The following is a 17,771-nucleotide window of genomic DNA, read 5'->3' on the forward strand; positions in this document are numbered from 1 at the left end:
CTCAATCATCTGAGCCATTCAGCCCGGCCTGAAAGTCATTACCAGTGACGAATGAAAGTAAATGGAAGTTGTGGATGACAAGCTCCATTTATGAATCTTGACTGCATTGTACTGACAAGAAGTTTCAATGTGAAGGGAAGAAAAATCCTCCTTTTTGTAGAAACGGCCGCACTCATCCAAGGTGATCACTCACGCGTTAAAGGCAGTCCACATAGTCTTCTTGCCACCAAACTGAATATCCAAACTACATCAGATGGACCATGAGTGATTAAAATCCTGAAGCATTACTATAGGAAGAGGGCTGTACAGAGAAGTCTGAGAGGAACTGAATCCGAGGAGTCATTACTGGACATCAATCTACTACAGTCGATAAAAAACCTGAGTAAATCATGGGTAGGTGTGAAGCAGGAAACAACTGTAAAGTGCTTCCACAAGGCAGGATTTTTGAAAGATGACTCAGGCGCTGCAGAACACGAGGTGGAGGAAGTCGCACCCGTTCCTGAAGAATGAGAAAAGTACCAGCGGTTTGTTAACTGTGAAGCTCATTTTGAGGCTTACATAAACGTGGACTCTGACGTTATAGGGGCGGAGCATCCTACACTACCGCCAATGCTGTTACCTAAGAAGATGAAGATGACTTTGATGATGGTCAACAAGAAGAGTTGCAAGAATTGGAGCTGCCCTCTCCTGTACAGTCAGCAGACCAGGCGTTAATTGCAGTGGTTATTCTTCAAGCCTACGTACAAAGTCAAATGTAAATGAAAGTGTTTTCACAGCAATAACTATGTGGAAGAAAAGAAGCTTAGCAGTAAAAAAAAATGAAAAAAAGGGACTTTTCCCCAAAGATGTTAACGGATGTATGTTGTCTTAAAAAGTGCTGTAATTAAAGTTATACCATAAAATATGAGTTACTGTTAAATAATGTATCCATTATCAGGCCATAGATATGTATGATTCAATAATTCAATAAGTTATGCTCAATGATTCAATATGGTCAAAAACAGAATTTCTGTTTATCTCAATATTTCGATAACTCGAAATGAACTTTACCACCTGAGGTGATTAGAAATATCTAGCTTCCACTGTATTTATATTCATTTTAAGCTTTAACAAAAATCCTGAACACAAGGGACTATGGGCTAATACAAATTTATGAAACAACAGGTATTAAAATAAACTCCACTCCCCTTTTTCCTCCACCAGCGAATTTTTTTACGTGCTCCGGTTTGAATACCATTTATTAGATCACAATTGTGAAAATCTACTCTGCAACAAGAGGGCTCCGTGAACTTTTTTCAACTAAAGAGAATATTCGGGTTAAAAATATTAGTAGAAAATGTAACCCGTATTTCTAGCCCTATATATTCCAATCCATTAAAGGTATTTAAGATGAGTGGAAAACTGAACAGTATATTCCTGAATGTCCACATAAAGAGATATTACTCTGAAGGAACCCTGTGATAAATTAAAACTAGAACTCTGTTACTGTTACTACATATTTTACATTATCTGGAACAATCAATGAAAGAATGTGCAGTTCTTTACAAAATATTTCATAGTGGTACCTACAAGAGCTCATTACCAAAATCTTATTTCCACTAAACACAACATCCCATACCGAAACAGAAATCAAATCTCTTTCAAGAATGTATTATATTATACCTTATCAATGATAGAATCTTGTCAGTATCAATGTAGCAATCATCTCTGTTTCCACTAGTTAGCCATTACATGCACATGTATGTCTTATGAAAAACTTGGCATTAAAGGAGTATTTATTATGTTTAATATAATGTAGAAATTAACTCCATAGCTGGATCAGTCTCTCTCTATTTATATACTTATTTGCACTATATACTGTATTTATCCATGACAATTTACTTGTGTATCTAAGTGTAAATACCCGGATGCTGGATCGTACATACCCTAATGACAAATTTAAATGTGTGTAGTCTTATAAGACTACTATGAAAATGGCTAAAAAGAACAAGAAATATCTAATCAATATTTCAACAGTGTTTCAAAATGTAAAGCAGACGTAAAATGTAAAAAGGGAGATAAATATTAATGGAAGACAATTTCTAGACTATGGATCTGCAGCTAAATATAACTAGAGTTCTTATTGAGCTGAATCTGTCAACTGTTAGTTGCACCATATATTCTTCTCCCTTTTCATTCAATGCAGGATCAATAAATCCTAGCTTTTATTTGAAACTTTGTCATTAATATTTAATTATTCAAACCATATTCCACTCACGTGATAAAGGACTCCCATTTTACAAACTGTACTCAGCAAAACTTGCTTGTAAATCAGGGCCGAGAACATCCACAAGAGACCAAAAAGCAATTTATATCAACGGCTTCAATCATGTCAATGGCACGCCAATATCCAAGCAAGGATCATCTTGCTGCCACATGTTAACATAATGGATAAAGCTGCTACTTGTGTAACCTGGAATTGATCCTACAATGATTATAGCATATCATATAACAAGAAGTTGCAAATGATAAGCACCTGAAGAACTAAGTCTGTCACTTACCTCAAAGAGCTGGATCAATTGTTGATCTTCTTGACAATTCCACAGCTTCATAAATACTGGCCACCAATTAACAAAACTAGCTGGAACTTGCTTTCGAACAGGACTGACACAAAAAAAAGAATAAGGACGATTACATGTCAGCATAGCGCAAGAATGAAATGCTCGTTCTACCCCAGACCTGAGATCGCCAGTCCATCACTGCATTTATTATTTGACCTGCTCTGCTCTTCATTTGTACAAGAGGTCGCTTGTTCTATCTTCAATTTTCCAACCAGTTTCCCAAATTAAACAATAATGTGAAAGACAGAATAAAATATTTAACTTCCACAACTCTGCTTCACAAGTACACTGAGAGAATAGACCTTTTGGAATGAGTAACATACAATATTATTTGGTTGTTTTGTGCTTATTTTGTGCATTATGCTAGCAGCAGTCAGCCTAAACTCAGTCATTATGACGCAAACAGACGAGCTGCCCTGAAATTAACAGGAATAAAGAGGGAATACCAAAGATTAATATTAAAATCTACTGCCCTGCTTTGCAGACTTCTCTCATGCCAGTTATTCAAATTCGATATGAGTTAAAATTCATCACCAGACACCTGCAGAAGTCAAAAGTATCATAAAAAATATAAAAGGCTGTGACAACACCAAAGACAGAAAACTAAAACATCGCTGTCCTAAAATTTGCATAACATAAAGCATTTTCCAGATTAAGATTAATGTGCACATTTTGTTTGCAAGGCATAATTTCATGGATGCAGTTCAATTTTTGATCTTTCAATAATCGTCTCATATACTGTGAACCTTCAACAAATAGGTATATAAGAATGGACATCTCAAAAAGTAAACCTAGTTCCTCAGGTGTTATTGTGGCTGCAATGTTAAGTAAACTTCAAATGTAATTCTAAAATTGAAGTGCATTATTCAGTCAATTGCAGTGAATTTCAGTAAAGAGCACAATTATGCTCTAATATCTCACACTTAGAAAATGAGGGATACCTTGAGCTGTTGAAGTCTGATTTGAACAATGCCCTACTTCCCAGTGATTGGCATTAAGTGCACAAGAATCCTTTAGGAATTAAAACATTTTTCATTGTCTGCAGTGGTATGTCTAAAGGTCAACATTATATGAAACTATAAAGTATTCAAATTTGATTCTAGTATTCTCCAAACTTCAACCTACACCTTGTTACTTTCCCGTCAACAACTATGACAATTTAATTAAGGCAGGTCATTTAGAGTCTCTGGCATGGAAATATATTAAATTCACACAATGTGTAGAAGAAATACCAGCAACACATTTTCAAATACTGTAAATCTAGTTCTACCAGATTTTAAATATCCCAAGTTGTGAACCTACTGTAAATCCCTATTACAATGTAAGTGTTATTCCTCACAAGATTAACAACAAATGTAGGCCTACTTCACAAACTTGGGTGTAGGAAATCAAATAATGTAGGTAAATTCATATGTATTCAATACATATAGACATACATGTACATGCCGACATGACAAATGGCTTCCATTCACAAGAGTTGGCAGCACAATCGATGTACAATATGTCATCCAACAATTTTGTGAACCTACCCTGTCCAACTTTTCATTTACTACTATCCACATCACTAGGCAACTGAAAAAGGTATTTTAATTCATTCTGATATCCAACAACTCTTTAATAAGTGCCATTACCACGAAGTTACTGTACTTATCGTTTTTGTTCTTGTTCATGAATAATACCCAAAGCTGAAAATCTAAGACTATTCACCACTCTAGAATAACTGGTAAATGTGACAACAAACATCAAGAGACTCAATGTCCTGAGGATCTCTAACTTGGCTTAATTAAATGCAAATTATTCAAAGCTGATGGAAATGCTATTCTCAAAATCCAACCCACAAATAGTGTAGGAAATCAAATACATCAACAAATTTTATTTTGCTGACACAGAATCAATGTACCAGTAATTATAAGAATTAAGGAAAAACCCAAACTTAGCTCCATATCAAGTACACGATCCAGAGTTTGAAATAACATACATATCAACCGCCAAAATCATAATGCTCCCAAAATCTTCAACTCTGCTTACACTGTAGTGTGTGTGTGTGTGTGTGTGTGTGTGCGCGCGCGCGCGTGCGCACATGTGTGTATGTATATATATGTTGACCAGAAAGTTCTAAGCTTTCTTAACAGACATGTCTAGAGTATTCTGTCTATATTCATACAGTCAGCAAATGACATTCTGAAACCTTCAAGGCAACATTTAACTGCCCCATTCAGCACAAAGTTCGGTCACAACCACATGACGATACACATTCATTATTGGCATGCAATGCTATTCTTATGTTACGAATAGGGAGTCACAGTTGTGTACAAGCATTTCTTAAGTACATGGTATATATGCGTGAGTCAAAGATTCAAAAGTGTTTTGCAAAATTTTAAACCAACAATCAGCTTAGCAAATGTATACTGCCATGGAAGTCTTTCAGCCTCACAAGTAAACACTACGACTAGCAAAAAATTAATTCAGGAATTGACAGAGACTCTGAAATCAATCAGTGAAGGCTAAGTATACTATCTAGAGATGTTTGGGTCCCCCCAGTACCTGTAGAGAGGAAAGAAAAAGAAAAAAAATGCAGACAACGAATGACTGAACCCTAAAATTCAACATTAAAGAAAAAGAATGGTATCTAAAAGGGAAAAACAGAGCATCCATAATAAAGAAATAAATATGAAGTAAGCTAAATATTCGATATTCATTACTGTGAAGCTAATTCTACATAGATGATAAAATTATACAATATTGCAAACAAGAAGTTACCCCTAATGAACATAAAATAAGTTTACGTTCTATTAAGATAAATTCCCTGCCTTCGAACCCCTTGAAGAGGAATTTTGAAGTTACCTCAAGATTGATTGAAATCATGGAGGAAAACAGAGGATACTTTGATGAATGAAGATTTTCTTAAACTTACAACATTTATTTCATTTCCATCCAGAAGAATGGTCACAATAACCTGGACAACCCAACAAACCTATGATATTTTGTTGGTTTACAAGCAGTTGAATAAGACCTTGCAATAAAACAGTGGAGATAAAGATCTTAGAAAAGTAACATTCAACTATATTTAGCAATATTTTGTTGGGGGGGAGGGGCGTTGTCTCTAAAGCATTACACCCATCTTACTACAATGAAGTATTAATCCTTACAGAGATTCGCTTTAACATACCTCACTCATTCAATCAAAGAACCCACAGCACCCAAGAAGACTTCACACAATAGTAGATGCAGACAATGACAACATAGATTGCAGAGAATCTTTGAGCAACACATGAACACAGCATCATAAACAAATGGTAATGAATCATTAAACATACTGCATCTCTCTTCATCACAGTATCAACCTAACACTGCATTTCCTATACCTGAATTCATAATGATGAAATGTGACCATTTAGTTCTGCTGCATGCTGGTTAACACCGGAAGTATAATGCGAAGTCTCCATTAGTTATTCACCATCCACTGTACGTGGATTTATCAGTTATCCTAAAAAATTTGTTTACAGCATTTGAACAGGAATATTCAGGGTTTGTATGTTTTAAAGCAGAAAAATGTAACACTGTTAACAAAAAAAAAAAAAAAAAAAAAAAAATACATTGGGACCAGAAAATTATAAATGACTATCTCTAATGACAAGTTAATAAGAATACCAAAAAGATATACATTTTGAAGACACCAGCAGTGATTTTTTTCTAATTTATATGAAATAATAAGTATGGCAAACATATAGAGAGTATACCTATACTAGGCAGTGTACATGTAAGAAGAAAAAAATGTTGAAAACCTAGATATATTAAATTCTCTTTAAAAATGCCAACAGATAAATGATAATCAACTCTTGGAGTAACAATCAGGATGACTTGCTAAGAAGCTACCCATCTAAATTACAGTAGCTTACTCATAGAAACAATGAACTTCCACCCACAATGAACTCCAGGTATTTTTCTATTAAGCATCAGTTCTGCCATATGTTCAAGCTCTTACTTCAGTCCACGTCTAAGATTTGAAGCTCACGCTGCTAAAGGATAATTAATGCCTTTTAATACACCCATCCATGTGTAACTTCCAAATCATGACTACAGTTAAGCAACTGATACATACAGTAATGGATTCCATTTTGCCTGGTGTATATTGTGTTTCTTTTAATAACTATGTATACGAGAACATCCTGTAATACAACAATAAAAGAACAATGCTGGGGATAAATCGTTGAAACTGACAAGCTGTAACACACATTTGAGGAGTTTATTCAAAAGGTGCTATTTCCATTATGAGAAAGTTGTGGGAAAATGCAAGAAACATACAATAAAAGGCACATACCAATGATCAGGTATGTACAACTTTTAAGGAATTACATTTTATGATTCAGGATTGCTCATGGCATTTGATATTATTCAGTTACTGCAATATTTGGACTAAATGCTATTGTTTTGTGGACGTGGAAATAGCACCTTTTGAACAGACGCTCCTCATTTTTCCCTTCTAGGCATACAATGTACATTAAACCCTTGGCTTACCTAACCATCGAACGATGGGGTACGCTACCTTGGACTCGAATTACGTACCCGCCGAACCAATGTGGCAATAAGTGCCCTGTGTTAACGACGAAACAGTGAAGTAAATGATTATAAATTCAACAGATGACATTAAAATGCTTCTTTATATTACAAGGAAGTCTCTTAACGCTCTATTTACATTATCTTTCGGTGAATAACCGCTGTATTTGAAGATAGCTGAACAGCTGATGTCGCGATTATCCTGTCAGTAAAGATGAGCGCGCAAAGCTATAACCGAGCAGGAAGTTGTGGATATCTTACTAGATAGTGATTGTGATGAAGATATATCTTAAAGTTCTTCTAGTGAATGTAGTGATGGCACTTTATCTGTGCTTAGTGAAGTTAGTGATAATGATACGAGTGTTGAAGCAGACGTAAAGATTGCGACTGTAAATGTTCCCGCGCACCGTAACAAAATGGAAAGTAGAAGGGCGAAAGTGGAAATCTATGTGTCCATTACAAGATATTCCTACTAAAGTGTAATTTACGGGAATTACTGGAGTAAGTCTTATTTTTCGAAACATTGAACTTACAGCTAAAAAAAAATTCTAGATCAATTTCTCGGTGATGACTATTGGCAAAGCACGTGTGAAGAGACAAACAGATATGCGTTACTAGGTTAGTTTATTTCCTATAGTATATTTTTTTCACTGTAATGTAGCAAATTTCATTGAAATAGTTATTTGTACTGCGTTATTTCCTACAGTATATTTTTTCACTGTAATGTAGCAAATTTCATTGAAATAGTTATTTGTAGTGCGTTATTTCCTACAGTATTTTTTTTCACTATAATGTAGCATGTGATGAGACAAACAGATATGAGTTACTAGACGAGTTTATTTCCTACAGTATATTTTTTCGCTGTAATGTAGCAAATTTCATTGAAACAGATATTTCTACTGCACTGGCCTTTGGAGAACACGGCAGCTGTTGCCCGGCTCGTGGACTGAAGATGACTGGAGAACAGTAACGGCAGTTTTGGTTCTTTGTTAGGTGCTACTACTCGATGCAGCTCCCTACTTGTCTTCACGATGCACGGTTAACGCCGTTCCAAGATTCCTCGTATTTCTAAACGATTGTCGGTGCCAAGAATCGAACCCAGGTTGCCTTAATGAGACAGTAGAATTCTAGACCAGAAAAGCAGTAGGGGTCTGTTTAATTCCGAGTATTTATGTACCGGTTTCACATTATTTGAACAAATAGTTGCGGAGATACTAATATTTAAATACACCCGAGTAAGAACCTCATTTGCATCAGAATTCAAATGGTAAATCGAAGGTTCCGAACACACGTTTATATAGTAAACAAAAGGGTTAACTTTCAGCAAAATAAGAACACACAGTCATTGAGGATGCACCATCCACATGAGACATATACAGAATGTCTCTCATAGTATAGATGATACATTCATATGATAGTATTTTACATCCATTAAAAACTGAAATGCATATATCTACTAGTTTTCCTCTTGAAATAGTCCCAATTACTCACATCAAGAACACTTCCACTGGCATTAACTGTAAAACATCTAAGAACAGGTTGTTTCTTTAATTTGTGGTTTATTTGTACAATTTCATTACACATTAAAACAATACACATAATACTTTTAGAAGAAAATAAAGTCATCCGTGTTAATTCTTATATACATTATAAAATATTATAGATAATTACTATTAAATTTCTGATGAGAATATGGAATTGATAAAATGAACAAGGTTCACTACATAAATGCCATCAGTATTACAATGTAAGTAGAGACCACTGCAAGCACTAGGTCAAAGGAAGAATTTCGTCTAACCAACATGAAAACTTTGAAACTCTTCATAGCTTCCAACGTACAGTATTTTTACGTCATTCTGTGACCGTCAACCCTCTTGAAGGCCCCCTTCCAAATTTCCAGGAAGGGATGTTTGAGTTGGTGTGGAGAACTACCAGCCAACATGTGGGCATGTACCAATCTTGCTTCTATGGTCTCCTTCGTCTGGTATGTCTTGAATTTTCTGGAAGGCTAAACTAGAAAAACTAGTCATACCCCAAAGATACTAGAACTTCATCACCAATAAACAAAAGGGTAGAAATTCAGTATGCACAACATTAGTTTTAGAGCATCGTAATGACTTGATATGTTACAAATCTTACGTGGAATACCTTGTAGAGGAGAGATGTGTTCACTGCGACAGCCAAGAACCCACCCGCCGTCCCCCAGAAGTATTTTTACTTTTATAACCTAATACAATTTATCCCGCGCCATTGTTCAACGCTTAACCACGCAGCAGCATTTCCATTGGGCAGGACACAATCAGATATGTCACTCCCAGCAATGAAGTATAAAATGAATTCTGTTACCAACCCATGCACAATAAATACACAACTGCTCGATCATAGTCCAATAGCTTCGTCACTAGTCGGATCTAACTTTCTTTTTTGCTATTTGCTTTACGTCACACCGGCACAGATAGGTCTTATGGAGACGATGGGACAGGAAAGGCCTAGGAGTGTGAAGAAAGCAGCTGTGGCCTTAATTAAGGTACAGCCCCAGCATTTGCCTGGTGTGAAAATAGGAAACCACGTAAAACCATTTTCAGGGCTGCTGACAGTGGGATTCAAACCCACTATCTCCTGAATGCAAGCTCACAGCTGCGCGCCCTTAACCACATGGCCAACTTGCCCGGTAGGACCTAACGTATCCAGATCAATAGCTTTGTCATTAGCCGGACCTAACCAATCCAGACCATTGGCTTTGTCACTAACTGCTATCACCATACGAAATGCTAGAGGCCTAAAGCCGCTTCACGGCCCTAACCTGGGGGCTTACGCCTCCAGACACCCCCCCCTCCCCCCTTGCTTGATCCAGACCAATGGCTTTGTCACTAACCGGACCTAACGAATCCAGACGGATGGCTTAGCCACTAGCCAGACCTAACAAATCCAGACCAATGGCTTTGTCACTAGCTGGACCTAACGAATCCAGACCAATGGCTCTGTCACTAGCCAGACCTAGCAAATCCAGACCAATGTCTTTGTCACTAACCGGACCTAACCAAGAGATTTGTAAATTCACAAGTAGCGCCGCTGCACTAGGACTAGTTCTTTAGATGAACAGTTGGCGCCCTGTCCACCACACTATGACGACCATTGCGAGAAGTGAGTGAGATTACATGTAATTAATCTCATGATTAGACCCGTATTGAAATTTGCTATAAATGCTTACAATATAGTGATTATTTTAATCCACCTATTCAATACAAATTGGTTTTGTGTTGCTAGTTCATAATACTACAACACGAATTTACAGGTGACATGTTTCGCTTTATTTACAAGCATCTTCAGCCTACATAATTGTCTCAAGGTTAAGACCTGTCATATTTGGATTGTTTTTACAAATTTTTTGCTCGAGTATAAATTTACGTTTAGTAATAATATGTAAAAAAACAGGAATTATGTACACATTAAAAGTATGACAATACGAATTACAATGTTGAATTGAAGTAACCCTTAATTCTAAAATACATTGACGTCCAAAACATAGCAACTACAATTTAAAAATTCGGTTAAAATTGTTTTCACAATTACAATGTTGAATTGGAGTAACCCTTAATTCTAAAATACATTGACGCCCAAAACATAGTAACTACAATTTGAAAATTTGGCTAAAATTGTTTTCACAATGCTGTGGTTGATTGAATCAACTGTAATATGGCTTTAAATTTGAGTCATAAATATAAACTGAAGGTTAAAATATAGGAGCCACTTTTTCTAAAATCCATTGATTTCTGGAACACAGTAACTTCCGATATTGAGAATTTGGTTAATAATTGTGATCTCCAATGCAATTATTTAAACAACTATGATTTGACTCCATGTGTAATTTGAGTCAAAATTGATATTCTAAAAATTAAAATCTTGGAACCGTTGGAGACCAGCTTCTAGAATTTTCATGGCTTGCTGCAGTTTGGTGATTTGATCACTGAAAGTATTAGAATAATTAGTTCTTGTTTATTGTGACTTGAATGTCATTGGTAGCAGATTGTATTAATGTAGGGGGGGCTTCTATCCAAATCTTGAATAGCTGTTTATGTTTCTTTCGAGGTAATAGAATGAGTGAAGCATCCCTTTGACTTTTATATTGTAATTTCAGTATCGCAGCATATCTCACGATTTCTATTTCAAACTTTAAGAATACAATTTGTTTAATATCAGGTGCAGTTAATTGTTTTATTTCATGGTAACAATTATTGTTACCTTTACTTGTAGCTGGCGCTCATCACTAATTATTAGAATTTCAGTTTTTTGTATGTCTAATCAATCAGTTAATTACAAGGTGATTGCCCAACAGCAGGGCATATTTTATGTGGAAACCCGAGGGTCATCAAAACACAGATGGGATAGGAAAGGGCTAGGAGTAGGAAGTTATTTTTTGCTAGTGGCTTTACGTTGCACCAACAGAGATAGGTCTTATGGCGACGATGGGATAGGGAAGGCCTAGAAATTGGAAGGAAGCAGCCATGGCCTTAAGTAACAGTCCCAACATTGGCCTGGTGTAAAAATGGGAAGCAACGGAAAACCACCTTCAAAGCTGCCGACAATGGGGATCGAACCCACTATCTGCCAAATGCAAGCTCACAGCTGCACGTCCCTAACCGTACGGCCAACTCACTCGGTAAAATTACCTCGAACATCCCGGAAACTTGCAGTCTGATGCCCAATGAACCATAAGAAAATTTGAACCTATAGTGGAAAAACAAAACTAATTATTACTATCATCTTTCATTCTTTCCTAATCTGTTTACCAACCAGGGTTGGTTTTTCCCTCCCTCCGACTCATCTCTTACCGCCTCACGGGCAGTGTCCTGGAGCGGGAGACATTGGGTTGGGGGATACAACTGGGAAGGAGGAATTAGCCTATTATTGTTATTATTAGGCTTGCAGACTGAACACTAAAAGGCATAACAGTCTATGATGATGATGCATATTATTATTATTATTATTATTATTATTATTATTATTATTATTGCAGCTGCAGACAAATCTGACTCAGTGCAAAAAGTTTTCCATATTCGCCAGACTGATGTTTGTACTGGTCATTTACACCACATCTTTCTGAAATATTCTCAATTTCCCTACTGATGCGAAAATGCTCCTTGATTGTTTCATTTTCATAGCAAGGCACTGATTTTTCTAGAGAGAGAGAGAATTTTGGTTATTAAATGTTTATTTCACTACATGTAACTTTCAAACATACCTGCAAACAAGTAAAAAAAACTTGACTAAATAATGTTCATTTTTCACTTTTGGGATATTATACTGTATCTACAGATCATCTTCACATCGGAATCTCCTTGAATAATGTCATCATTGTTCTTTGAATTTAACGTGTCATATGCTCCTGCCAGCTATTGATAAGCATCAGCTGCTCACAGCTATGGACCACAATGCACAGCTCACCGTTATTTTGGTGTGCTGCCCATGTCTCTGATGAACAGTTCTTGTTCTGGATCACATACTGCTTTGCCAGTCAGCAAAATGGTTCATCAACGGTTTACAATCTGTTGGAACAGCCGAATGCGAGTCCGTGTTTGAGTTTGACGTTAGTTGGAATGCTTTTTCCTTACTGCACATGCGTCAGACAGTTTGCAAACTGTTTCTGATCATGTCGGAACAAACCTATAGTAAGCCGTAGGGTTAAGCACTAAAAATACTTAAGTTGTGTGTGAACATGTATATATGATGCTGGATTCAGAATGTTAAACTAGTAATATTTATTGTAATGTTTACTTTCCATGAAATTGCTTGTTGTAACAGTTGTTGTTGGGTAATTATGTTTTAAGTTTATTATCACACTACTGTAAGTGATCATTGCCACCAGCATATTTCCCAACCGCAATGTCTTATGGCGAAGATGGGATGGGAAAGGCCATAGGAGTGGGAAGGAATCGGCCGTGGCCTTACTTAAGGAACAGCCCCAGCATTTGCCTGGTGTGAAAGTGGGAAACCACGGAAAACAATCTTCAGGGCTGCCAACAATGAGGCTCGAACCCACTATCTCCCAGATGCAAGCTCACAGCTGCACGCCCCTAACCGCATGGCCAACTCGCCTGGTCGATGTATTTGTTAATAATAATAATAATAATAATAATAATAATAATAATAATAACAACCATTGCAGTAGAAATGTGTCTGGATACACCATTTCATTTGGATGGTGAGCTGGTCCATTGTAGCCTGTCTGTTGGCCTTCATACACTGTCGTAGTTGACATTAACCTCAGAAATCAATGACGTAGTTCTTCCACTCATGATACACCTTTACCACATAACTACGTGAACAGTTCACAAAAGTTGCTGTTTCTAAAATGCCCTTGGAACGAGCTGATGGTCATCCCCTTTTGCAACTCTGTTCGATTGCTTTCCTAACCCCTGACAGCAAGCAGTGCAATGGGTATAGCAAGCCTGTCTGTCGCATTATATAGGTAACCACTTCATCAGTCCACATCATGGGTCATATGTCGTGGGCTACGTCCAGATGGCATTTCTAGCAGGTGGTCATAATTTCATTCGACTGTGTGTGTGTGCGCATGTATGCACGCGCACCAGGCAAATACTGGAGACCTTAATTAAGGCCACAGACGCTAACTTCCCAATCCTAGTCCTTTCCCATCCTTGCGTTGCCGAAAACTTTCTATGTGATAGTGCAAAGTTAAACCACTAGCGAAAAAAAATAATTAATGATCGGGCATGAAACAGTTAGTTAGCGTGCAATGATTTAACACACCAAAAGGTTTAAAATTTGTTATTTTTAGAAGTAAATTTATAATTTTGTCTGTACTCTTCAACTTTTTGCCTCATACTCGGTATTTATATTAGGTCAGGTACAGAAAATTCCAAAAATGAGTTCAGTTAAATTTTTGTCTGTCTGTCCAAATCACAGGAAAATTGCTAAACTAAACTTCCCTAAACTAGTTATTTAGGTTCAGGGATAATCGGGGTTTGCAGTAGGCTATATATTACCTGATTAGTATACAGTGGTATAAGAATATCAAGAGTGCAAAAACAGGAAATATCAAAGTCCTTTGTTAATATTAGCTCAAAAGAAGTTCTGTAAAAAAAATCCAATATGTTATGTAATATGACTTTCTTGCACAAGAGGAATAATAATTGAGGTATTAACGATTATTACATTTTTCACAACAAATATTCAAGTGTCCAGAAATATTAGGGTTTTGTTTTTTGTTTTGCTAGTGGTTTCATGGAACACTAACACATTGAAGGTTTCTTCAATGCAAGGCTAGGAAAGGGCTAGGATTGGGAAAGTGGCAGCTGTGGCCTTAATTATGGTACAACCCCCAACGTTTGCCTAGTGTGAAAATGGGAAACAACGGACAACCCTCTTCATCAGGGCTGCCGAAGGTGGATTTTTTTTTTCCAATTTGCTTTACGGCGCACTGACAATTTTTTTACAAGTTGTTTCACATCGCACCGACACAGATGGTTCTTATGATGACAATGGGATAGGAAAGGGCTAGGAGTGGGAAGGAAGTGGCCATGGCCTTGAATAAGGTACAGCCTTATTTGCCTGGTGTGAAAATGGAAAAGGATCTTCAGGGCTGCCGACACTGGGGTTCGAACCCACTATCTCCCGAATGCAAGTACATTGCTGCGTGACCCTAACCACATTAGTCCCTATTAATAAGGAAAATAGTGAGGAAGACTATGGAAATGAGAAAAGAACACAGAGGATTGATCATTCAAAGAAGTAGGGGAAAAAAGAAGTCATAAGAGTGGTGGTGATGGTGTGTTGAATGGCCTAATATTGGCAAGCTAGAAGAAAACAAAATAGTGTATGATGGCCAATAATGTACTAAGCTCCTAAAACTTACCAACAGTAACATTACTCAGATGACCTTTCATTATTACTTGAGGTGTGATTTGTCCCTGCTCTTGCCACTCATCTCCGTTAAGAGGGCATTACTGCTGCAATTGCAAAAGTTAAACCCATCAACAACAGGTACAAAGCAGCTAGTCTGTATATAATACTTTGTGCATTTTCATTGATTCCTGATGTGTTTTCTTGGAATGTGAAGGTCTCAACTTCACTGAGAGAATGATCAATCGGTGTTTAAAATAATATTTTTGTTTCAGCCCTTAATCATAATCATGAACTTTTCTGTTCAACTAAGAGGAAACTTCACATTCTTGCAGTTAAAAAACAAAACCCACGACTCCTAACCAATCAAAATAATTTTCCGACATTCTCATAATAAACAAATTGTTGCAGGACTCGAACAGCGACACTGGTACTAACGTTACAAACAAATTCCAATTATTTTCAGAGAAATTAAAATCCACAGCTGGACAGTGTATAAAATATATTCGAGAGTTCAAAACTACATCTGCATCACAAGTAACACAAAATACACACAGGACTGAAATGAATCAGTTGCTCAACCTGTTAGCACATACCAGTACCACCCAAGAACTATGAGGAACTTAGATTATATAACAACACTTACTTGAAATCCTTGAATAACAAAGATCTATTTGTCCCTCGAATTCAATAAAATTCTAGTTGATCCATTACAAAAGTAGTGTGAGTTAAAAAATACTTTATGCCTTTAGCTGTAGGTCTGTAGCTTCTACCATCAGGTAGAGCAATTACATAGCCTATCAAATGAAATGAAATTATTCCTCCATTTAATCCATAGTCAGTGCAGAAAAGGAAACCAAAGAACTACATAAAACTGTTCAAATATTAAAATACTTCTAGCGTAGGCATCATCTGCAGAAACTATGTCCTTGAGATATGCATTAAGTCTACAAGTATGCAACGTTATTAATAGTCCTTGAAGTGCAAGAAAATATGTAACAGTATCTATTAGAAAAGTAAACAAGAGTGAAACACTTCCACAATGGAGCACAAAATTACCTAACAGGTCTCCAATTTTCAGGTGCACCATATTTAAGGACCCATCTTCAATCAAAAATCTACATACATCTCACTAAATTCATGTCTATTATTTATTAAGTTCTTGATATAAATTATTTACCTTATAAAAAATGGTGTTTCAAAAATTTCAACCAGTTCAATTCATACAATATCTGATATCTTGAATCATATAAATCTTGAAATGAAATTTCACTAGTAGGCTACAGACAAGCTATATTTCTGTTTGGCAGTTAAGCCAGCCTACCCGCTTTGGAGAAAATCCTTTGCGTTGATATAATAAATCTCTACAAACTAAGACTTGCTGTTAACATGTGTACAAACTAATACTTATGTTAACATAGGATCATTTAAATGCACTCACCAGAACAACTCTCATGAAAACCATAATTGAGAAGAAAAGATTTAAACATAGATCAGCTCATTAAAAATTAAAAAAAAGATTTTAATTAAATTAAGATATTTCCCACATTAAACTGCCACAAATAACTGTAAATCAATCTAAGATCCTTCGAAATCTCGCACGCACGCACGCACACACACACACACACACACACACACACACACACACACCCACCCATTCCTAACCTGTCACGATACAAAAATAATACACGAGACGAAAGAGCGAGAAACAAATATGTGTACACTGAGAACTGTAAATCTACCAGACAAAAGTCTCTTCTTACACTGGATTCACAACAACGAGTTGCACTTGTGACAGAACAGAAGGGACGTTTCAGTTGAACCTTAAACCTTGAAGAACACACCTCTATCCTTGCCAAACCTTTCTACGACAAACTCACTAATGGCAATTATTAAAACTACACTGCAGTGAAGATGCCACAAACAAACAACATCGAGGAGAGTAAGAAATGATTGTGAGTAAGAAATGATTGTAGGTTTGAATTAAGACGGGCTCACACGCCATCTTGATTCACCTGAACCAACACAAAACCACCTAACTCATAACCAAAACGAATAATTCAACAAATGAAGCATAAAATAAAACCGGCGTCCATATGGAAAACACTTGATCAGTTCTTACTTTGCCCCTGCGGCTGGTCATCTCCACTCTCTCGGTCCGACATATCCTCTTGAAGTGCGGGTTAACCCTCGTTTCTACCGTAAGAATTTTGCATACGCCGATAATAAAGCTTCGTGTCACTTCAAAACAAGTAGTCCTTCGCTATTCTAGCCTTCCTAAAACACTACTATATAATAATTCTTGTATACAAACAAATTCAATCGCTTTTGGTATCATATGCCAGAGGTTTATAATCAAATCACGATAAATTTACATCGAACACGGTGCAGTACATCGATGTCACAGACTGGAAACGTTCTAACATTCCTCTGCTTACAACAGAAGTTCCAAAGACAGACGACAGCGTTCAGACTTGATATCAACCAAAGAGGTATCAACTGAACTGTCTCTCGTTTCTCATCTGTGGTTCTGCCAGGTACAATATCAAAGAATCAAAACTAATCTCAACAGAAAACTACGCTTTTTTCTTTACAAAGAAAAGGACAGTTTTATTTTCTTATCGTTATAATCATATCCTCCCGGTAGTTAATATCACCCTAGATATTCCCAAACAATAGCCTGCTGATGTATTTCCCACGTTCGGAAACATGACTTGACCCACATTGGCAATATAAATTCAACAATTCAAT

At 36.6% G+C, this 17,771-nt stretch overlaps 1 protein-coding gene across 15 annotated transcripts in view; it reads right to left on the reverse strand.

Moving 5' to 3' along the window:
• The window catches only part of Pur-alpha (Purine-rich binding protein-alpha), an 876,587-nt gene extending 859,119 nt beyond the window's left edge, over nt 1-17,468 (reverse strand). For 4 of the 15 annotated variants that reach the window (XM_067140633.2, XM_067140631.2, XM_067140632.2 and 1 more), the window contains exon 1: nt 17,143-17,468. In XM_067140633.2, coding sequence (XP_066996734.1) covers nt 17,143-17,185 — 43 coding nt within the window. In that variant the 5' untranslated portion in view covers nt 17,186-17,468. Of the gene's footprint in view, nt 1-2,257; nt 2,465-2,540; nt 2,644-17,142 lie in introns of all 15 variants that reach the window. The other 11 variants (XR_010859261.2, XR_010859258.2, XR_010859260.2 and 8 more) reach the window with 8 other exon arrangements.
• Between the last annotated feature and the right edge of the window lie 303 nt (nt 17,469-17,771).

Source organism: Anabrus simplex, chromosome 2 (genome assembly GCF_040414725.1).
Source record: "Anabrus simplex isolate iqAnaSimp1 chromosome 2, ASM4041472v1, whole genome shotgun sequence".
In the NCBI taxonomy this organism is placed as follows: Eukaryota; Metazoa; Arthropoda; class Insecta; order Orthoptera; family Tettigoniidae; genus Anabrus; species Anabrus simplex.